The sequence below is a fragment of the Planococcus citri genome, chromosome 1 (genome assembly GCF_950023065.1).
Source record: "Planococcus citri chromosome 1, ihPlaCitr1.1, whole genome shotgun sequence".
Classification (NCBI taxonomy): Eukaryota; Metazoa; Arthropoda; class Insecta; order Hemiptera; family Pseudococcidae; genus Planococcus; species Planococcus citri.
The window spans coordinates 21,076,571-21,100,374 of record NC_088677.1 but is presented as its reverse complement, the minus strand read 5'-3'; the positions used below and the strand labels follow the sequence as shown (position 1 = coordinate 21,100,374).

General features: G+C 32.9%; 3 protein-coding genes across 3 annotated transcripts; all 3 read right to left on the bottom strand.

The window, feature by feature from the left end:
- Positions 1-1,752: 1,752 nt before the first annotated feature.
- LOC135849805 (sodium-dependent phosphate transport protein 3-like) lies at positions 1,753-8,002 on the bottom strand. Its single transcript, XM_065370402.1, has 10 exons — positions 7,785-8,002; positions 7,548-7,658; positions 7,272-7,438; positions 6,928-7,158; positions 6,690-6,864; positions 3,015-3,266; positions 2,803-2,936; positions 2,570-2,712; positions 2,331-2,451; positions 1,753-2,248 (listed from the first exon to the last, which is right to left on the bottom strand). The coding sequence occupies exons 1-10, from the start codon at positions 7,834-7,836 to the stop codon at positions 2,093-2,095; spliced, it is 1,542 nt and encodes a 513-aa protein (XP_065226474.1). The 5' UTR covers positions 7,837-8,002; the 3' UTR covers positions 1,753-2,092.
- A 3,413-nt stretch (positions 8,003-11,415) lies between these two features.
- On the bottom strand, positions 11,416-16,764 carry LOC135849804 (neuroendocrine protein 7B2-like). Its single transcript, XM_065370401.1, has 5 exons — positions 16,559-16,764; positions 16,203-16,452; positions 16,001-16,129; positions 12,056-12,276; positions 11,416-11,635 (listed from the first exon to the last, which is right to left on the bottom strand). Exons 1-5 carry the CDS (start codon positions 16,625-16,627, stop codon positions 11,564-11,566), a joined length of 741 nt encoding a protein of 246 aa, XP_065226473.1. The 5' UTR covers positions 16,628-16,764; the 3' UTR covers positions 11,416-11,563.
- A 2,360-nt stretch (positions 16,765-19,124) lies between these two features.
- Positions 19,125-22,238, bottom strand: LOC135842121 (ral guanine nucleotide dissociation stimulator-like). The gene is made up of 3 exons (XM_065359493.1): positions 22,101-22,238; positions 19,373-19,670; positions 19,125-19,298 (listed from the first exon to the last, which is right to left on the bottom strand). The coding sequence occupies exons 1-3, from the start codon at positions 22,110-22,112 to the stop codon at positions 19,264-19,266; spliced, it is 345 nt and encodes a 114-aa protein (XP_065215565.1). The 5' UTR covers positions 22,113-22,238; the 3' UTR covers positions 19,125-19,263.
- Between the last annotated feature and the right edge of the window lie 1,566 nt (positions 22,239-23,804).

The following is a 23,804-nucleotide window of genomic DNA, read 5'->3' as shown; positions in this document are numbered from 1 at the left end:
TTTAATGAAAAACGTCGTATCACAATCGACTGGAAACAGTTCCGAATCGTTTTCAGCATTTCATAATGCCTCCAGCAGATGAAATTTACACAAAAAATTCTACCTACTCAATGGACTGTTTTGACAACTTTGGCAAAAACTGCGCCTTTTTGAAAATTTCTTCACTAGAAATGAAAACTTTTTGGCAGTTGTGCCAAAAATGGCGCTTTTTGACAATTGTGCCAAAAATGGCACTTTTTGACAATTGTGCCCAAAATTGACACATTTTTGACAATTGTAACAAATGTGGACACCTCTTGGATACTTTACAAAGAACGGGCACTTTTTGATAATTGTGCCAAAAATGGACACTTGTTGACATTTTTACCTAAATTTGGACCCTTTTTGAGAATTGTGCCAAAAATGACATTTACTGACAATTGTACCAACAATGGCCACATTCTTGCCATCTTTGACAAAAATGGACATTTTTTTGACGAGATCGCCAAAAATGAGCATTTTTAAAAATCTCCAACAAAAAGGGAAACTTTTTGACAATTGTGCAGAAAATGGACACTTTTTTTTATAATTGTGCCAAAAATTGACACATTTTTGACAATTGTAACAACTGTGAACGCTAAAAATGGCCACTTGAATTTGGACCCTTTTTGAGATTTGTGCCAAAAATGACATTTACTGACAATTGTACCAACAATGGCCACATTCTTGGCATCTTTGACAAAAGTAGACACTTTTTGACAAGACCGTCAAAAATGATCATTTTTAAAAATCTTTAACAAAAAGGGAAACTTTTTGACAATTGTATAGAAAATGGCCACTTTTTTGCAATTGTGCAAGAAATTGACACCTTTTTGACAATTTTAACAGATGTGGACACCTCTTGGCTACTTTACAAAGAACGTGGACTTTTTGATAATCGTGCAGAAAATGGACACTTGTTGACAATTTTACCAAAAATAGGAACATTTTTGTGATGAACTGTGCCAAAAATGATATTTTACTGACAATTGTGCTAACAATGGCCACATTCTTCACATCTTTGACGATAATGGACACCTTCTGGCAAATTCAACAAAAATAGGCATTTTTTAAATCTTGGACAAGAATTGACACTTTTTGACAAGATCGCCAAAAATGGACATTTTTTAAAAACTTGGACAAAAATGGATACTGTTTGATAATTGTGCAAAAAATGGACACTTGTTGACAATTTTATTAAAAATTTGATCCTTTTTGAGATTTGTGCCAGGAATGACATTTACTGACCATTGTGCAAACAATGGCCACATTCTTGGCATCTTTAACAGAAATGGACACTTTTTGACAAGAACGCCAAAAATAAGCATTTCTGTAAAAGAATTTCAAAGATGGATCCTTTTTCACTATTTTGACAAAAATGGTCACTTTTTGACCATTGTTCCAAAAGTTCACCTTTTTGACCATTGTTCTGAAAATGGTCACTTTTTGACAGTTGTCCCAAAAAATGGCCTCTCTCGACTATGAAAAAAAAATTAATATTATGTGTGTTGAATTCTTCATTCAACATGTCTTGTACTGAGAGCAGTGATTACTTGAAGATTTACTTATGATTTATATTTGCTATGTTTACATTACAAAGTGCTGATAAAAAATGTAATCTTGGACTGACGAAAACTATTGAATGCAGGAGATGAGTAAAGGCATATGGAAATTACACATTTCATTCATATTAGAAATTTTAAGCATTTTCTTTGCAGTCAAAAAATTGCTGAGTGAAAATGGAAAAATAATTTATTGAAAATTATTCAAATTGAATATTTAAAATAAAATGACTTAGTTTCATAAAAATACTTCTCAACAAAAAAATTGAATAGGTAACTTCTTGTTCTTACATTAAATGCATAAATTATTTTTTAAATAGAAAAAATTTAAAAAAGTGAAAGTACAAAAAAATTGATCATAGTGTTAAATCTCAAAAAAAAATTCCAATACTTGATTGACTAGTCTTTTCCTAAGTACACTGTAAAAAAAAAATACTTGGGCAGAATAATAAATTCTCATTATTACCCATATTAAATTAAAGAAGTAACGTATCAATAGGTAAAAATTATTTTCAATCTTGAGGTTTGGAAGTTTGATCTGCGGCCTGAGCTGGAGGAGAGACCGACCAAGGTTGTGGTTTACTCGAACCGAACAAGCCAAATATCAGAGCTGTGAATGTCAACACAGCAGCAGCACAGCAAAAACATATATCCCATTCTGAAGCTTTCTAAAATCCGAAGAAATATTTTCTTATTAGTAAATATTGTCAGATTTATCATGTTATCTTGATTTGGGAATTGGAAACTTACGTGGTTTTGAACGATGTACCCGATAGCTGACTGAGCTACGATGATACCGATCGTTTGACCGAATAACGTCAATCCTGAGATCAGACTGGAGTGATTGGGAGCAATATTGACCGTCAGTACTCTTTGAAAAACACGCAAAAGGAAATCATAGAACAAAATACGTAATATTCATTAGTCGGGTAAAAATGAAATTATGTGTGAAAAAGATAACTATTTGCTATGTATGTACTTTTACTTACTCATAAATTACCCTGTTGTACGAAATTATCACGTTGATGAGTACAAAACAGACAATGGATACGATAAAATTATCGACATAGGCAACCAAAAGGTATAAAGCCGAAGATATAACAAAACCGTTGCAAATTATTATTTTATGGACCTGTAAAAAAAAATCGAGGAAAATGACTTGAATTTTTAAAGAATTTAGAATTGTTTCTGAGTGAATTGATCCAGGTTGTTGAGTAATTACCTTGGTATCTTCAATTTTTGTGCGTTTTTGACAATGGTCCATTAATATTCCGGTAACTGGTAGAATAAATATGATAGCAAAGCTTGGAATTGATGCAATATAGCCAACTAAGTTTATATCTGCTCTGATCACGTCTGCAAGTTGTATAAAAGAAATAATATTATGGTATCAAAATTAGAAAATATTACACCTTATGAGTGAATGAAACATACCATTGATATACATTGGACAATAGCCAACCACCAAGACATTGGTCCAAGCGTAGGCGAATTTACATAAAAATAATGCCCAAAATGGAGGTGATAAAAAAATAGCTTTGTACGGAGAGTGGTTGTTTTTGCTGGGAGTTCTCGCAATGGTGCTTTGCAAATAGGCGAGTTCTTTCTGCGAAATCCATTTGTCTTGGGATGGATCGTTTGTAACGAAGATTAAAAATACGATCGCCCAGATTACCGATACAGCACCTAAAATGATAAAGAATTGGTTAGATTACAGTTCACCAATTCTTAATTTAATTTATGCAATATAATAAATTATTCTAAGGTGGAATAAATCAGCAAAAATTTCAAATCTGTTGGCATTTTTTTTGACCATTTTTTAAATTGATTAGTAGGGCTAGGATTTTTATGATAATGCTTTTTTTTTGTAGCAACACCCTATACCTACGGCATAAATATATTTTCTTTGCGTTTCATTCCATTCTGAGATGAATGGTGAAAGTTGATAGTGCTTTTTTTTTGCTTTTTTTGGGTGTAAGTGCTTTAAAATGCTTATTTTGGGCCAAAAAGGCGGAAATTTTGCTTTTTTGGGGCTTTTTTTCGTCGTTAGCGCTTTTTTTGGTAAAAAATTGGTAAAATTGAAGAAATTAGTTCCCAAAATACAAAAATTTATCAACTTTTGAACATTTTTGAAATAAATAAATAATTTTTGAAAAAAGATCAGTTTGAAAAAACAAGGGAGAAAAAACTGAAAAATAACAGATTCAGTTTTCATTTTTCAATTTTTCTTTTATTTTATTTTTTTTCTAATTTATATTTCAGTTTTTTCCTTTTTTTTTCATTTTGGTTCATGTTGTACACATATTTAAGGGAGGTGTCTTACTGGGTTTGAAAAAACCTTAATTTTGATATGTAACATGGTCGGATTTGATAGCGCTTTTTTTTGCTTTTTTCTTACATTTTTAATGCTTTTTTATAGCGCTTAAAACGTGTTTGATAGCGCTTAAAAATCCTAGCCCTATTGATTAGACAATATTTGCGTTTACTAGTAGAGGTAGAGGGAGGAGGATAAAAATGAATAAGAATTTAATGTTCGAGATGTTTTTGTGCAATGTTTGAGTTTTATTTTTATTTATTCATTTTGAACCGAAGAGTTATCTGGACATGTATGGATGATTTCTGATGGAGGAAAAGGGGAATGAATAATTTATGAATGTCATTCATACGAAAGGCTATAGGTGGATAAGTATGGCAAATTTGCCCCCGAGAGCTTCAGGGTTGATATTTGCATGGAAGGTGGGTACCCTTGAGCACCTTCCGTCACGAAAGTTTCAGACCCCCAGACCCCCCCCCGTTTTTGAGAAACCCCCCTTTTATGAAATTACAATAGAAATTTTTTTCTCAGCCCCATGTGAACCGATTTTTTCAATTTTTTGGTATGTTGTAAACATCTATAAGAGGTATCCCCACAAAAATTTTCACCCCCCTCCCTTCATATTTACCCCCCAAAATGACGTTTTTTAGCTTTGTTTGCCCGTTTTAGCAATGATCATGATTCTGCACAAAAATGGGAATAGCATTTTTAAATGTGTTTTCAACCCCCAAAAAGCATATTTTTTTCAAAAAAAATTTTTTGGTCGGTCGTGGTCAAAAATTGAAAAAACTAACAAGAGGGGGTAAAAATGAATTCTGGTGTAAATTATTGTTTTTGGTAAACGAGGTGTCGTTTCCATATGAATCGAACCCCCCGAACACGAATATCAAATAGTAGAAATTGATGTGGGGGCAGAGACACTGGAGGGGTGTGGTTGAGGGTAGCATAAAATTTGACTTCATATTCGTGTTCGGGGGGGTTAGATTCATATGAAAACGACACTAATATTATGAAAATAGCTCAACTTTCAGTATAGTAAAAATTTAATTGGGGGCAGAGGCACCTGAGGGGTGTGGATGAGGATAGCATAAAATTTGACTTCATATTCATGTTAGGGGTGTTTGATTTATATGAAAGACACCAAGATTATTATATAGCTCAATTTTTAATATAATAGTAGAAATTGATGTGGGGGCAGAGACACTGGAGGGGTGTGGTTGAGGGTAGCATAAAATTTGACTTCATATTCGTGTTCGGGGGGGGGGGGGTTAGATTCATATGAAAACGACACTAATATTATGAAAATAGCTCAACTTTCAGTATAGTAAAAATTTAATTGGGGGCAGAGGCACCTGAGGGGTGTGGATGAGGATAGCATAAAATTTGACTTCATATTCGTGTTCGGGGTGTTTGATTCATATGAGAACGACACCAATATTATTATATTGCTCGATTTTCAGTATAATAGTAAAAATTGAGGTGGGGGCAGAGGCGCGGGAGGGGTGTGGTTGAGGGTAGCATTGAATTGGACGTCATATTCGTGTTCGGGGGGTTCGATTCATATGGAAATTGGAAACAACACCTCGTTCACCAAAAACAATAATTTACACCAGAATTCATTTTTACCCCCTCTGTTAGTTTTTTCAATTTTTGACCACGACCCACCAAAAAATTTTTTTTGGAAAAAATATATGTTTTTGGGGGTTGAAAACACATTTAAAAATGCTATTCCCATTTTTGTGCAGAATCATGATCATTGCTAAAACGGGCAAACAAAGCTAAAAAAGCGTCATTTTGGGGGGTAAATATGAGGGGAGGGAGGTGAAAATTTTTGTGGGGATACCTCTTATATATGTTTACAACATACCAAAAAATTGAAAAAAATCGGTTCACATGGGGCTGAGAAAAAAATTTCTATTGTAATTTCATAAAAGGGGTGGTTTCTCAAAAACGGGGGGGGGGGGGGTCTGGGGGTCTGAAACTTTCGTGACGGAAGGTGCTCAAGGGTACCCACCTTCCATGCAAATATCAACTCTGAAGCTCTCGGGGGCAAATTTGCCATACTTATCGACCTATAGCCTTTCTTCAAGATGAGATTAAAATAGGCAGTAGATATTATTCAAGTAAATTTTTCATGTTTTATTGTAAAAGCGTAAAATTAAAAAAAAAATAATAATAAAAGCAATTTAATATTTGTAGGTAATTTTTACCTATTTTTTCTGGAAATTATTAGAAAAATATGCGACATAATTCTTCGATTTTTCTATCCAGGAAACCATCAGATTTTCAATACTCAACAATTTCCATTTCATTCGGTTCTTTTAGAGGCATTTGGCTTTCGTTATAGATCTAGATCTGCGCACAACGAATTCATTTTCTGGAATATTGAAAAGAATTGAGCATAAAATTTTTATATTTTCATAGAATTTCTTACAATTCGGATTTCCTTTGATTTGAGTTAATTTACCACTCATGATTGTGTTTTTATTTTTATTTCATTTTTTGAAATTTTCACCAAACTTGAAAATTGATTGTTTAATTTCAAAAACACTAAGGACATTATTTCTACAAAAAAAAAACAGAAATTCGAAAATGAAAACAAATCGAAGCACTTACTCGTCGGATATTTTGATTTTTGCATCAGTTACCTACGTTTAATAATTTCAACCAAGTCGAATTTTTTGCTGATTTATCACTGCAGATAATTAGTATCCAGCTCACTAGACAATTACCATAAACCTTTACGGTGCTTCAAGTACTCGTAGATATGAATTATAGCACTTGGGAATGCTCACCTGTGCCATAAAATGACATCGGCCAACCGAAATGCTGTGTTAGAAACCCACAGAAGGCGAACGATAACACGTTACCGGAATGTATTCCATTGACAATGAATCCCATAAGCTTAGCACGTTCAGCTTTCGGTATCCAGTTAGCGATAACTCCTGACATCGACGACATTCCTATACCCTGTGAAATAAAATCGTCGTTACAAATGTTTTTTGAGAAGCAAAATAATCAGCGTTTAGTTACCTGGATCAAGCCAACCAGTCCTCGAATTAGAAGAAACAGATAGAAGTGTACTTTTAATCCGAATGGATTGGCGAAGAATAATACTCCGGATAGTATCATCGATCCTCCAAAAGTAACAGCTGCTCCGAATTTCTGTGAAATGTATCCACTAAAGGGCGAGAATAGGAAACCGTACCAGAACATGTTTAAAACCAAGCTGATCGTTGGCGAGTCCCAATCGTAGCGTGCGACCTTTAGGAATTTTAAATTTGATATTATGAAGATGTAAAGTGTATACAAAGTGTAAAAATTTGAGCTTTCATTACATTAGTGCATAATATTATTATAGTTTAAGAAAAACTTACATCAACAGTGGTATGATTACCGGATAAATACGTCATATCGATGATCACGATACCCAGCATTCGTGCTCCTATAGTCAGCAGTACGTATCCAACGAATAATAATGCAGTTACGAAGCATCGTTTGGAGAATAATAATCGTGGTGGTTTCGTATCTTGATTGGAATTTTCTGCAGTTAATAAAAATCAATTTAGAATCCTACTTATTATGCATTTTTTATAAATAGGTTCAAATTGAAAAATAATCTATGCTATAGAGAAGAGTATTTTTAAACGTACCATATTGCGAATGATGTCTTGCAGATATCGTTGTATTGGCTGGTCTGTCATGAACATTGGTGTCTTCTGATGCCATATTTTGTAATTTGCCTCCAGATGAACTTGTAATAACTGTAGAAAAACGATATTTCAGTGTTAAGTTCAAAATATACCGGTATGGACTTACGGAGTTCTAACGTTTCAAGTATTGTGGTATATCGTTTATAAGTGTTATGAAAAGATACAAATTTATATTACGTGTGTTGAGTTCTTCGTTCAACATATCTTGTGCTGAGATATTTCGATTCATGAGTTTATATATGTACTTAGTTGAAGCAATTAATGAAGCAGTGTTTACTTAAAGATTTACTTATGAGTCTTGTATGACGAATAAAGACCATGGTGCAATCCTGTGTTTACATTACGAAGTGTTGCTGATAATGTTTGATAGCGGAATAGCGGGAGATACGTAAGCGTCTAAGGTGTGGCAATTGAGCAGCTTGTTCGAGTTAATTCGACCGTATTCGTGTGCTCTTTTCCGAAGGTACATAAAATTTATTTCTAAAAAAGTCTCTTTTGAGTAAAATAAACTCTAAATGACGATTTTAGCCCCCTCCACCGAAAACCAAGCTGACCACCTCATTTTACTCAAAGGAGACTTTTTAAAAGTGTTGGAACTCGAAATTTTTGAACTTTGAAGATTTTGCTTCGAAGTTGGATTTTTTCAAATTTTTGAAAATTCAGAGGCCCGATAGAGCCCAAGTTTTTCAAGAATAGAAAAAATGAAAAATAGAGAATCATTTTCTCACTAGAGGTCACCATTTTGAGGGTTGGGAGCGGAAGAATTAAGAAATCATGATTTTTTTTTTGGTCATGTATTTAAGGACCACCTTACTATTAATGTACTCGTAGTAATGGATTCAATTGTGCTGCTCAGTATCACATAGGTGATTCCAATCATCACACGTCATTATTCATTGTTGTCATGGGTTTCATAGTTTCGGAATTATCCACTTCGAAGTACCTACATAAACAGACTTCACTCGAATTTTCACCAGAGTGTCAGTTTCCAGACCTTCTACCTTGCTACGTTATAAGTAGTTAGTCCGGCATATGACAATAGGAGTAATTGCACCCCCCCCCCCCCCCGATCCTCCGGGACAACTTTTTTCTTAAAGGGGACATCCTAAGGAACATTTTGAAGAAAACTTGCCAAAAAAAAGTTGGCCTTACTTACAAAATGGCGGCCATTTTGATTGACCGGTCAGCCGAAATCTCAGATTTTGCGTTTTAACATAGGACTTGCACGAACTTTTTCAAACTTTACAAAAGTAGATCGAAAGATCATGCAAAAATCTATCACCTGTCAAAATTTCAAGTGCTAAAGTGCATTTTTCGATTTTTGGTGAATTTTTGAAAATCGAATTTAGGCCAAAAATGGGGAAAAAATTAAAATTTTACCAAATTGACCAAGAAAGCTGATATTTGGAATATACCCTATTTTCGACATGCCAAATCGATGGGAAACGGTTTCAACCCGTTTTGAGCAGTTCTGGAGCCTCCAGCAGATTTTTGAGACTCGAAATTCCCACAAAATTCCATCGAATTGGAGTTGTAAAGCTAAAATTTATTCTAAAAACTAATTTCAATACGCTACGAAGTACTGCAGGTAAATTTCAAGTCGTTTTGCATCCTCCAGCGACTTTTTAAAAATTCCTGAAGCCTCCAGCAGATTTTTGAAACTTTAAATTTTCACAAAATTTCATCAATTAATGGAGATGGAAAGCTAGAAAATTTACTCTACACTCCAATTTTAACACTCTCTGAAGACGACTTCAGGTGGGTTCAAGTAATTTTAGAGCCTACAACGACTTTTTTGAAAATTACTGGAGCCTCCAGTACATTTTTGAAACTTGAAATTTCCCCAAAATTTCATCAAACTAAGATGGAGAGTCGAAATTCATTCTGAAAACTAATTTTAATACGCCACCAAGTTGACTGCTGGTGAATTTCAAGTCGTTTTGGAGCCTCCAGCAACTTTTTGAAAGGTTGTATGACGTTTTTTTGTAAAATTGAAATTTCCTAAAACTAGCTGGAAGCTTCAAAATCATTTGAAACCACCATGTAGTCTGCGAAGTAAATTTCAGCTTGCCAACTCTATTAGATAAATTAATGTTGGGGAAATTTTAAGTCTCAAAAATCTGCTGGAGGCTCCAGTAATTTTCAAAAAAGTCGCTGGAGGCCCTAAAATTACTTGAACACACCTGAAGTCGTCTTCAAGGGTGTTGAAATTGGAGTGTAGAATAAATTTCAGCTTTCCATCTCCATTTGGTGAAATTTTGGGGAAATTTTAAAATTCAAAAATCTGCTGGAGGCTCCAGTAATTTTCAAAAAAGTCACTGGAGGCCCTAAAATGACTTGAACCCACCTGAAGTCGTCTTCAGAGGGTGTTAAAATTGGAGTGTAGAGTAAATTTCAGCTTTCCATCTCCATTTGATGAAATTTTGTGAAAATTTATGCTTTCAAAAATCTGCTGGAGGCTCCAGTAATTTTCAAAAAAAGTCGCTGGAGGCCGTAAAATTACTTGAACACACCTGAAGTCGTCTTCAACGGTGTTAAAATTTGGAGTGTAGAATAAATTTCAGCTTTCCATCTCCATTTGATGAAATTTTGTGAAAATTTAAAGTTTCAAAAATCTGCCGGAGGCTTCAGGAATTTTCAAAAAGTCGCTGGAGGATCCAAAACGACTTGAAATTTACCTGCAGTACTTCGTAGCGTATTGAAATTAGTTTTTAGAATAAATTTTAGCTTTACAACTCCAATTCGATGGCATTTTGTGGGAATTTCGAGTTTCAAAAATCTGCTGGAGGCTCCAGAACTGCTCAAAACGGGTTGAAACCGTCTTCAATCGATTTGGCATGTCGAAAATAGGGTATATCCCAAATTTCAGCTTTCTTGGTCAATTTGGTAAAATTTTAATTTTTCCCCATTTTTGGCCTAAATTTGATTTTTAAAAATTCACCAAAAATCGAAAAATGCACTTTAGCACTTGAAATTTTGACAGGTGATAAATGTCTCATATGCCGGACTATAATATTGCGAAAATATAAATTCCTCTTCATCGCTATCGATGGGATCAAGTTTTACCGGAGATGTTGATTTTCCATTCGAAGGCCCAGGTTGAGGCGACGTGGTCAGTTGTGACTCCTTTGTAGCAGTAGCTTCGGATTCAGGTTGATTTTGTTCCGGCGATGGAGGGGGCGAGGGTCCTGTGTTTCGTGATTTCTTCGTTCTTGTTTTTCCAGATGCTACACTCTCTAAATCAGAGGTTTTCTGATAGTCTTGATAATGACTTTTAAAAGAACTTTTGAACTCATTTTGGTATGAATTTTCTTGATGATAATACTGGTAAAATAACGATCATCCTCTTCGGACGGTAGACTGGAGTTGTTTTGATGAATATCGACGATTTTATTTATTGAAAATTTACGTACAGGCGATCAAAATTGTTGTCAGTTTTTCAACGGGGTACCTACTTGACTAATCAACATCTATGGTTAATTTTATACTATTGCATTGCCGATGACGCATTCAAGTTTGGACATAGGCGGTTTTATCAACCTTAGCGAGAGATTTTTTCACTGGAGATGAATTTGTGAAAATGTTTCTAGAAATTATAGACAATGTACCATGTCTATCCATCGTTGGTTAATTGACTTTTGCCATCGGCAAATCGCTTGTTAATTTGATTTGATTCAATTACTTTAATAAAAAAATATTAATATTACAGTCGACGACGACGTGAGCAAAAATATACAAATTGCTACTTCTTATACGATCGAAGAATATACTTTTTATTTTTTTGAAGTGATAAAAAAATTATTACAACTGAATAAAAATACATTTTATTGTAGAACATAACACTTCCTTATATGATATGACGTTTAAAACGCATTACGCTTATATTTAATTTAAAATTAGGTACCTACAAATTACTTACTTAGATTAAAAATTCGTGGTAAAATAATATTATTTGGTCAAAATCCTACGTTGATGCCTTTCTTTGCAGCTATTGGTAACATTTCTCCTTGCAAATACGGATTCAACATCTGTAAAAGTTAGAAATATCGCCAATGTGTAACAAGATCATCGTGACGAAAAGGTTGAAAAGTGCAAAGCAGCAGTTTATCTGTCTAAAATGTTGGGAAATTGGTTTTTTAGTCAGAATAATTTTTATTTTAACTAAAAATTGAGGCCTGTCAAGGTTCACTAAGCTTATACCATACCTACCTAGTTTCGATGTGAAGTGGAGAGTTACGATTTGAATTTCCCTGTTTGTACCTTCCTTCATAAAATATGTAATACAGTCCAGGATAATTTTTTATTTCAATTGATTGGGAATTTTAATTTTTACTCGGTGAGAAATTTTAGTCCCTTTCCCACAGTAAAGAAATGCATTCTCAAGGATTAATTTTGGAGCATACCTTATATGAAGCTCTTGCGAAAAGTTCAACTTTTTATTGTCTTACTTTCGACGGATATAGTTTCTTGCTGACTAAATCCTTTTGGGTGTGTTCGATTTGGAATCTTCTTACGATTTGTTCCAAGTCCATGTCGTTATCGTAAGAATACTCGTGTGATGATGGACAGTCAAACATGTGTTCGGCATCGCACATGCATTTTTGCGAAGCTTGGTATTCTCGACTAAATGCGGCGGTATTTTCAAAATTTTGTATGCAACCGTCGTTGGCTAAAAATAAAAAAATTAACTATCAATAATTGGAGGTAACAGGGATTGTACTCAGTCAATTTTAACTAAGTTACTAAAGTTACTAATGGCAACTTTTGGTTACTTTTTAAAAATTGTGGCTACTAAAAGTTACTTTTTCCAAGTACTTTCATAAATTTCCTTTTTTTTTTTGAAAATTATTACCAGAATTTTTGAAAAAAATTGATCTCATTTGAAATGGTCTCACTGCTTTTCAGCGTTACGAATTTTAGTTATCCAGATTTGATTTTTCTTTTGAAAGGGGGAGCTCCGAAGAGGCCACTTTTTGGCCCCACCTAGTTTTCGAAAATGACCATTTTTTGGGCTCCAGAGGTTCCCAAAGTTGCGAATAATAAATGATTTTAGGAACCACTGAGCATAAATTTCAAAAACTTTTTTCGCGTAAAATATCTGTTTGAAGCCGGTAAATGTTATACGAGGAGATTTTTTTGTGTTCGACCCTCGGAGCATAAATGGGGGGGGGGGGTGATTTTTGGAAAAGTTTGGAACCACCAATTTGAATCTACCCTTTTGAGCCCCGTTAAAAATCTTTATTTTACAGTTTATTAGTACCTGAAAGACCTCCATCCTACCAAATTTTGAGCTCGATAAAATTTTGCGATGGTACTCAAAAATCCAATTTTCCAATTTTTCGTAATTTCGATATTTTAGGAGCCCCTGGAAAACTAGAAACAGTAGAAACCTGCGATTTGCGCCAAACGTAATGTTTTGAGGTATATATTTAATAATCTAGATGAAAAAGTTGAATTAAGCTCCCTGTAAATTCGTAATTTTGAACTCTTTTTTTAGAGCCCCCCCCCCATTTTGGACACCCCTAAAAAAGGCGTTTATGCATATTTTTTCGAATAAATTGAAGAATTTACATTTGAAACGCACTAACAAGTGCTCGATAATTTTTCGAATGATTTTTCCTGTAACATTCAAAATTGAGCTATTTTGGGTCAAATTCTGAGATTTTTACTACCTGTGTTGAAATCGTGAGAACGTCTTTTTAACGTATTTTCGAAGAGTTAAATCTCATAATTTCATCGAAAATAGCTCAATTTTCAATGTTACAGGAAAAATCATTCGAAAAATTATCGAGCATTTGCTAGTGTGAGGTGTTTGTTCTAAATTCTTGATGATTTTTCCTGATCTTAATTTTCGAGAGTTTTTCATTTTCATCATTTCTACGATTTTCTATCGTATTTTATTGATTCGTTCGTTTTTTTGTCCAAATTTCTGTTCTTAAAATTTCGGCGCAACCTTTTTTCTTGAATTTTTGTGATTTTTTGAAAAATTTTTCCTCTCATTTTTGCTTTAAATTTCGGACTGGAAAACCTGGAAAAGTCAGGGAATTTCGTAATTTTCACGCAAAATCCCTGGAATTTTGAAAAAACGATCAATTGCAAATTTTGGATAAGGACCTGTGATGAAAGAAAAAAATTATTATTTACTGCTCGAAAGACAAATTTTTGAAAGCTTTTGCCCTCGCTTTGCTCGGGCTTGTTTTCTTTTATTTTTCCAGGTCAAGATGAACATGTCTAAATAATAAAAATCAAGTTTTAAAACCAAAAAATGAACTCACAAAAAAAACATTGTTTTTAATCATCTCGAAATACAAATTTACAAGAGCTTTCGCCCTCGCTTGGGCCTGTTCTATTTTTTTTTTTTTTTTTTTTTTTTGTCAAAATCAACTTCCTTCGAAAAAAAACATCATTAAAATTCTAAAATTTTAAAAACCAAAAAAACTACTTGTCCTCACATGAAAAAAACTCGTTTTTATGCCTCTCGAAATGCAAATTTTCAGAAGTTTTCGCTCGAGCCTGTTCTCTTTTCTTTTTCAAAAGGAAACCAATAAATAAACTCTTCATGTTAAAAAAAAACTCGTTTTTAGGCATCTCGAAATGAAAATTTTCAAATGTTCTAGCCCTCGCTTCGCTCGGGTCATTTTGTTTCTCATTTTGAACTAAGCAAATTTCACATTTTCAGGCTTCCAAAAATCAAAAAAACAAAGGAAACATTTTCATAAGTCATATGAATATTGTATCAATTGGCCAAAATTGATGCATGTTTTATTTATTTTTATATATTTACTTATTTTTAATTTAAAAAGTCAATTATCAAAGTTAGCTGTTTTTTATATCCGAAGAAGTATGTATCCTGCAGTTCGAAGAGAAGCTTATGAAATAAAATTACACCCCCCCCCCCCCCCAATGTCTCTTCTATTAAAGTGTGTGGTATGCATAGAAAATAAAAAAAAATGGTCTGGAAAAATGTAAAAATTGGTTTGGAAAACCTGGAAAAGTCGGGGAAAATCATTTCCAGAAATGAGTGGACACCCGTCGTTTTTTTTTCGTGATTAAATTATTGCAAAATTTTTTTTTTTTATAGGTTTTTTTGAGTTTTTTAGAGTTTGTTTTGAACTTGGAGGCTTGATGGTTTTATTTCGATTTTTTTTGCGTTTTATTGTTTTGAATTCTTGTAGATTTTATTTTTCAACTTTTCGACGAGTTTCCCCGAATTTTCATGTTTTTTTTTTTTTGGTGCTTAAATGTTTGTGAAGTTTCTGCAATTTCATCGTGAATTTTCAGGAGTTGAAAAAAAATTTTTATGGTGGTTTTTTTTCTTGAATTTTAGTCAAGTGCTTTTTACTCCAATTTTTTCGGAGGACTTTTTCTACATTTAATCGAATTTTTATTTTGGAATCGTCGTATTTTTTTTCAACTTTTTAAATTTTTTAGCAGAAATTCTCTAATTTTGGGAGAATGTTTTTTTCATTTTGAATTTCGCTCTTGAGTTTTATTCTTTGGGACTTATGTTTTTGATTTTAAAAGAAGATCACAGGAAGGCTTTCAACATTATTCTTTGACTAATTTTTTTTCTCTCCAGATCTTGATCTTTTCTTTGCTTCCTGTTTTGGTTATTTTCTCTCAATTTCAATAATTTTGTTGCATTTTTTATTCATTTTTTAAAATTTAGATATGTCAATTTTTACTAGGTTTTAATGTACATATTTTTCTCGTGAATTTGAGTTTTTTTTTTTGGAGCACGGTGCATTGTTTCGTCTTTGAATTTTCAGAATGATTTTTACAAATCACTATTTTTGCAAATTTGAATTACCATCTCTCCCTCCCTTCTTCACCTTTGATTTTGATGTTTTCCGTTCTAAAATGATTCTTCTTACTCATTGGGATTTTTTACAATAATTATTGTTTATTCTTTCTCAGCACTTGAACAATTTTTTTCATCAAATGCTGCCTCGTGTCAAATTTCTGCAATTTTACAATTGGTATTTTTGTGTTCTTTTTTTTCAGTGATTTTGGATAAACGATTGGATTTTGTTCCTCCCTATTTCAGTGGTCTCCCTCCTCTCTGTTTTGAGCTTTCGCCATAAATTTTTTAATATTTTTAGTATTTTGATGGCTGTTTTTGTTTTTTTTTTTTGTTTTTTTCAAGTGATAAGTATTGAGATTTTGATTGTGTTTTGTTGTTTTTTGGTAATCTAAAATGATATGCAATGCTTTGTTTGGATTAAAGTTTCTTGGTCACCTCTTTTTTTCTACATTAAACATTTTTTTGGTTACTTGCTCCAGTTTTTTTGGTTACCATAGTTACTTTTTTGGAGAAAATTTCGAGTACAATCCCCGAGGTAAGATTATGATGGAAAATAGTGGCAATTAAATGATGCCTTCGTCAAACGTACTGGTAAATCCTATCGGGCATGGATTTGGTGGATTACAATAAGCAGGAAGCACAGCGTCAGTTTTCACTTCATTTTTATTCGGTATCGATCCTTCTGGTTTAAGGTTTTGTTTACCTTCTCCAGCACCACCTGGAGAGAATAACGAGGATATAAAATGTGTTGATGCTCTTTTCATCACTATACATAAATATAGGCTACTAACCAGTCATGAACTGATGTCCCCATAGCGAGCTATGTTGTAAATATTCGTTATCTCTGATACTTGGTACCATACTATCGTCATCCATCATATCGGGATAATTTGGTTCATCTTCTTCTTCCTTCATTGGCGATAAACGTGTCCTAATAGGTAAATCCGCCTGATCCATATCCGAGTACCCATTCGAGTAATCTTTGTTCATACGATCGACTACAGCTCGAAGTAAATTCACTGTCAAATATTGGTCATCATTCTGCAAAGTGCAAATAGGTATTGGAATGAGAATAAGCCATACACTTACGTCGATTTAGTTTATTGCTCGAAGAAGCATAAGTTATACGAATATGGAATCTTATTACCTTATGTTGGTGAAAAGCATAGGCACATAAAAAATAACTCGATAAAAAAGTTGCTAAAAAATAACGCATTATGGTATAAAACTTAATTTAAAAGTAGTACAAGTAAAGTTTCTTTTTTCGAATAAAATATTATTAAAAACGTAGAAGAATATTATTGACACGACTACGTTGTTGTAGCCACCGAGAGTTTGCGTATTACTCGGCGGTGGGTAAATTTATACGCTCTTCGAGTATATTTTATTGATTTTTTTCTGTTGTCGTCATAAGAGTAACGGACATGCTCAAATCTAGAATATTGTGCAAGTTCGGCATCCTACAGGTGATATTTGATAGGTAATTTAAGTTAATTGGCGGCGAGGGGCTAGTTTTTCAAGAGCAATAGGAGCTTGAAACTGTATATCTTTGTCTGGAATTCTTCGAGAATAACTTTCCATTAAATTTTGGGAAAGATTGGAAAAGGTGTTGATTAATGATTGGAAATAATGTTCCGCATTTTGGGAATAAATTACGTCGATTCGATTAAGTATTTGAACGATAATTTGAAGAATATTAGGTCCAACTCCAAATTTATGTTTCCAGTTTTTAATGCAAAAAAGGGGAAGTAGTGAAGAATGAAGAGAAAAAATACGGTTGCTTTTAAGTTTGTATTTCAATCTTTTAGTTTGTTCAGATCAATGTTTATTTTGTGAATTATTTGAATACAAATAGAGGTAATTTTGAGCTAACGGTAACGCAAAATGAATAGTGACAGTGAATTGATATTTTGGAAAAAATATGATTCAAAAGGAAAATTACGCAAAATTTTGGAAGAAAAATAGAAACGAAAAAAAAGTTCAACGTTCGGTTTAGCTTGTTGTCAATATAACAATATTCTACAATCTCTGTTCTGATTCGCGACGTTCGTGACGTATCACACATGATTCGTTCGTTTTTCGATAATTTTTTTCGGAATTTCCATTTTGTTTTTGTTTTTTCATAATCATGCAATTACAAACACCCCCCAAAAACAAAAACAAAAATAAATTTGGCAAAATTTCTCCAGTTTTGACAGACCTTTTTTATCTTTGAATTTTCACAATTCTATAATTTTGTTCTAAATTGTGGTCATTTTTTTGCCTAAATTTTGACTGCATTTTTTTTTGTATTTCAATGTTTTTTTTTTGAGTTTCGTGCTTTGAAAGAACAAGTGATTTTTTTGCTCACATTTTTGTGGAATTATGGTTTCTCTTCTTCCAAAAATCATGATTTTCTTCAAATTTTGATATTTTTTTTCGAGAATGGAGGGAAGCTACTTCAAGATTTGATGACTTTGTTTTTTTCATTTACACCTTTTGTGGTGGATTTTTCTGCATCTTGCTTGATATCTTTCATTCGTTGATCTCTCTCTCTTTTCCTCTTCCCTTCCAGTTATGAGAGAAGGTCCTCCTGATTGCCTCTCTCTTTGAACAAATTTTTTTCAAGTTCAAAATATTTTTCTCTGTTGAATCCTCTTGAATTTTGTTAGAAATTTTTCGATAATTTTTCTCAAAATTTTATCGATTCATCTCCGAATTTATACCTAATTTCAATTCTCGCGAGTTCTCATCTGTTCTGAATTCTTGATGATTTTTGCTGAACTGAATTTAAGAGAGTTTTCGATTTTCATAATTTCCATAATTTAGGTATTTTGAATTTTATTGATTCGTTTTTCTGTCTAAATTTTTGTTCTTAATTTTGGCGAAACCTTTTTTCTTAAATTTTCGAGATTTTTCATGAAATTTTCTCGTAATTTAGTCCCAAATTTTAGTAATTTTTTCTGCTTGAATTTTTGCGGAATTTACCCGTTTACAGATTTTTTTCGAGTTTTTGAGTTTTTTTTTTGGTCTTTGGAGACTAGATGATTTCATTTTGAATTTTTTTGAGGATTTACAAGTTTTATTCTTTTGAATTCTCATAGATTTCATTTTCCAATTTTTCGACGATTTTTCCCGAATTTTCGTGTTTTTTTTTGTGTCTAAATTTTTGTGAAGTTTTCGCAATTTTATTTGTTGAATTTCGTGTTTTTTTTTTCAATTCTTGCGATGTTTTTTCTTAAATTTTAGTGCTTTTTACCTTAATTTTTTCGGTGGAGCTTTTCTACTTTTAATCGAATTTTTATTCTGCAATCCTCGTGACTTTTTTCAATTACTTTTTAAATTTTGACAAAACTCTGTTTTTTGGTTCATTTTGAATTTCGCTCTTGAGTTTTATTCTCAGGGACTTATGACTTTAATTTATTGGACTGATCACGAAGAGGTTTTTCAACATTATTTTTTGACCATTTTTTTTCTCTCCAGATCTTGATTTTTGCTCTGCTTCCTGTTTTGGTCATTTCCTCTCAATTTCAATAATTTTGTCACCTTTTTTCCGTGTTTTTTTTTGTTTGAATCGTGTCAATTTTTGACAGTTTTGATGGAGGATTTTTTTCCTTTTTGAAGCAAGGTACATTTTTTGTATTCGAATTTTTAAAATTTCTGGCACTGTAACCACCATGAACAATTGTGCCAACCGTTTCCTTGAAAGGCGACAAAAATGAATCTACGAAAAAAAAAACAAATTCAACTATATTTAAAAATAAACGTACACCTTAAAAGTACACACAAGACAAATTGAATCATTCAACAATTTCGAATAAACATTTCCCAAACTGGTTTATAATTCGCTGGCAAACTGAATCTGGAATTGGACTACACGACTACGTACGGGTAATTAACAGCGTAGCCTGGAAAAAATGATTTTTTACAAAAAATCTGCTCTGATCATTGGTTATAGTTTGAAATATTGAGGAATACTTACCAACTGCAGCCGGAGCTGCTTGAGCTTGTAACGAGTATAGACTCGGTACAGCTGCAACGGTTGGAAGTGCTGAGAGTGATGGTATTACAGCTGGTGCACTTTTAATGACTATCGAAGAAGGATGAGTTTGTAAGCTGGAGAAGGCGTTGTAACTGACAGCTACCGGAGGAGTGTAAACTACTGGGGTGAATCCTGGTTTAGGATTTGGGTCTGCCGCTGGTGCTGGAGCAGGAGCTGGCTCTGGGTTAGGGGCTGGAGCTGAAATTGTCATTCCGATGGCAAGTGCCAAAACGATCGTCTGGAAAGATAATATGTAGGTATCATTCTTCATAAACTATAGAAATAGACTTCGAAATTTCCTACGTTCGTAGACAGAGTGTTTACTGGCAAGAAAATAGCAAGAAAGCAAGAAAACGGCGAGAAATTGACATGGGTGGCCAGAAAGCGAGAAGAAATTCCTTCGAAAAGCAAGAAAATTTCCAAAGAATTCACTTGGGATTATATGAATACTTTTATTTTTGGTTTTTCAATGATTTTCCTGGAATTAAATCTTTTTTTCCTTCAAATTTTGGCGACGTTTCTTCAGTTTTGATATCACTACCTTATCAACACTTCTGTCATTTCATCCGCAGTAAAACTGCGGTACTTCAGCAGAAACATGGGATTTAGAATTTCGGATTAAAATTGGACTTTTCAACTTCGAATTTTCACGATTTTAGTTTTGCCCTACTGTCATTTTTTTGCCTTAATTTTGATTGATTTTTTTTCAACAGTTTTTTCTCTGGACTCGTGTTTTGAAAAAACTAAAGATTTTTTTAGTAACATTTTTGTGGAGTTGTGATTTTTCTTCTTCCAAAAGTTATGATTTGCTTTGAATTTTTGTCATTTTTCAAGTGGGGAGGGGGGATTTCTTCAAAATCTGATGAGTTTGGTTTTTTCATTTTCATCTTTTGTGTTGGTTTTTTTTTTTTCAGAATCTTGATATCTTTCATTCGCTGATCCCTCTCTCCTTTCTCTTTCCCTCCCAGTTATATGGAAGGTCCTCGGGATTTCCTCTCTCTTCGAACAATTTTTTTTCAAGGTCAATTTTTTTTTCTTTCAAACCGTCTCGAGTTCTGCTTGAAATTTTTCGATGATTTTTCTCGAAATGTTTTTGATTTTTTTCTGAATTCATACTTTTAGTTTTAATTCTCGCGTCGAGTTCTCTGTTCTGAATTTTCAGTGATTTTTCCTAAACTGATCTTTCGAAATTTTTCCATTTTTATCCCCTCCATAATTTTTTATTTTGAAGGTTATCGATTCGTTTTTCTAAATAATTTTTTGTTCTCAATTTTGGCGAAACCTTTTTTCTTGAATTTTCGTGATTTTTATGAAATTTTCTTCTAATTTTGAGCCAAATGGTAATTTTTTCTGCTTACATTTTTGTAAAAATCATCTTTTTAGGTTTTTTTTTTTTTTGGATTTCTAGTGTTGATGTTTTTGTTTCGTATTTTCTACTTTTTTCGTTCGGAGATCCTCGTAATTTTTTTCAACTCAGCAGAATTTTTTTTCAGTTTTTTTCTCGCGAAATTGAGGATTTTTTTCCATGATTCTGAAACATGGTACCTACAATTTTTTTGTATTCGAATTTTTAAAATGATTTTCACAAATCCTCATTTTCCCAAATTGATGTTTTTGTTTCGTATTTTCTACTTTTTTCGTTCGGAGATCCTCGTAATTTTTTTCAACTCAGCAGAATTTTTTTTCAATCGTGAGTCATTTTTTTCAGTTTTTTTCTCGCGAAATTGAGGATTTTTTTCCATGATTCTGAAACATGGTACCTACAATTTTTTTGTATTCGAATTTTTAAAATGATTTTCACAAATCCTCATTTTCCCAAATTTGGATTACAAGCTCCCCTCGCCCGTACTTTACCTTCGATTTTAATAAGTTTTCTGTTCTAAAATGATTCATCTTAATTACGGAATTTTGACAATATTGTTCATTTTTTCTCAACACTCAAATAATTTTTTTGTTTTTTGGTTTAATTTTTTGTAACGATTGCGGATAAGATTAAATTTTTTGTATTTTATCTAGTTTACTTTCGAAGTGTTGATAATGATCTGTTTTAAGCTTTTGCTAGTTTTTTAAAAATGGTTTTTATTTGAATTGTGATAATTTTCTTTGGTTACTTTTTCCAACTTTTTTGGTTACTAAAGTTACATTTTTGAGAAAAATTTGAGTAGGTACAATCGTTGTTCACATCGAAAATCTCTAAAAGAAAAAAAATTGAAGCTATCCCACCAATTTTGAAAAATATGGAGATAGAAAAATCGAATCCTTTCATTAAGATTAATGATCCCTATTCTACTTCTTGAATTACAAATTTTCCAACGCTTTTGCCCTCGCGTTTCGCTTGGGCTATTCAAAATGCTACTCTCGAAAATTTTAAGAATTCAAAAATTGAATAAGAAAATTCCAGAAATACTCGTACATACCTAAACCATTTGAAAATTACGAATTTAGATGCATAAATTTTCGAGAAAAGACTGGGGGGGGGGTAGCAAAGATCATCTATAAGTACGTAAATATGAGAAGAGGTACAAAATTTCATGTTTGAAAGCAAGAAAACAGCACGAAGCAGGCAAGAAAAAAGCAAAAAATTTGTTTTTTTGAGTTCAGTAGTCACTCTGCGTATTGACAAAACGAAGAAATGGATTGAAAAATGAATTAATAAAAACAAACTTACGTGCGCAAGCATTTTGATCTGTAGAAAGATGATTTGAGAAAACAATATTCGCGATGCACTTGACACACGATACAATCAAAATGAGGTGATTCTATCAGGTCTGAGATCTTTATATAGGAGTAATCAAATTTTAGTATAAAACCCCCACCGGTAATTGGGAGTTCATTGTATGGTTACCATCATTGTATAACAGGTAGATATTATTGCTTCCAAAACAATACTGTGCTGATTAATTAAAGCTATACGCTTGTTTCTGAGGTGATTAAACCCGTACATCTATCTATTTAAAATTAAATTACAATAATGTTGATGGATGTTGATAAGAAAAGCGATTCTTTTCGATCTTCTCAAGTTCTCGAACTCGTTTTTTTAAAAGTCATTTTGTATTGGAAAAAGCACTTTTTTTCGATTCGTTCACTCGTTGAAGATTGTCTCTGAAGATGAGAGCAGGCGATGGCTGAAGATGAATCAACAAATGTGAGTTTATACGGATTGGCAATTTTGGCACAGGTAATTTATTTTTTGAGTGATGAGAAAAATGTTGTAGATTTCATTTTAGTTGTGAGAGTTTTAGCTTTCTGAGGGGGTCGTTCAATCAACCGTCTCTCTCCTCTTGGTCGACAGGCCCCTGATTTAGCAACATAAATTTAATTAACTAGGTAATGCACATTCTAGGCAAACCTGATGAGAAAATTGAAGAAAATTTGTGTATTCAATTTCAAGTTAGGTAGGTACCTATTATTAAATTCGTGTTCCTCGATTTGAAAAACAACTTGTACCTATTTGATGAGTAAGCCTATAGAAAAAATCAGGCTGTTAGTGCAGTCATCGATAAAAAATCACGCCGTTCACTCCTCTTTCCTCGATTCAAATCTAACACCCAACTTGTAATGTTTGTTCCTCGTTTTCGTATTTATGGAGTACCAATTCACCACAAGATACGTTCATACGAGTATAAATCATATGATCACCAGCTGTGATTGAAATACTGAAGACAACCCGATAGAAAAAATCAATCGAATGCGTTGCTGACTGGTTCTTGAACTTGATTACGAGTAAGGTCGTTATTTTGCTGCAAGCTTTTTGCATTTCTGAGCACCTGCTGACAAACGAACTTCGAACGCATAATTACACGTCGTCGTTCTCGTTACCTAATAGTTCATTAACCAAGTTTATTGTTTATGATTACATGAGATTTGATTGGAAAACAATCCATTGGTGCGTGAATTGAATCGTTGTAATGCACAAAGTGATGCATTTTGCGTTGTTTTCTAGACACAAAAATTCATGTTTTAACGAAAGAATTATTGAAAATATGTAGGAAGTTGAATGGATAGGAAAATTATTAATAAAAAAATTAGATACAGACAAAGAGTGACCCAAAAGTCAGTACATATTCCGATTTTCACGTTTTAGTTTTTCATAAATAAATCAAAAACTAAGCATCCTAGAAAAAAAAACTAATGACATTATGTCGATTGGAAATTTAATTCTCTACAATTTTCCGGGATGTCAATTCAGCATAAACAGTGGATTTAGAATTTCGGATTAAAATTAGACATTTTCACTTCGAATTTTCACGATTTCAGTTTTGCTCTAAATTACGGTCATTTTTTTGCCCTAATTTTGACTATTTTTCATTTTTTCAATTTTTACATTTTTGTGGAATTGTGATTTTTCTTCCTCCAAAAGTTATGATTTGCT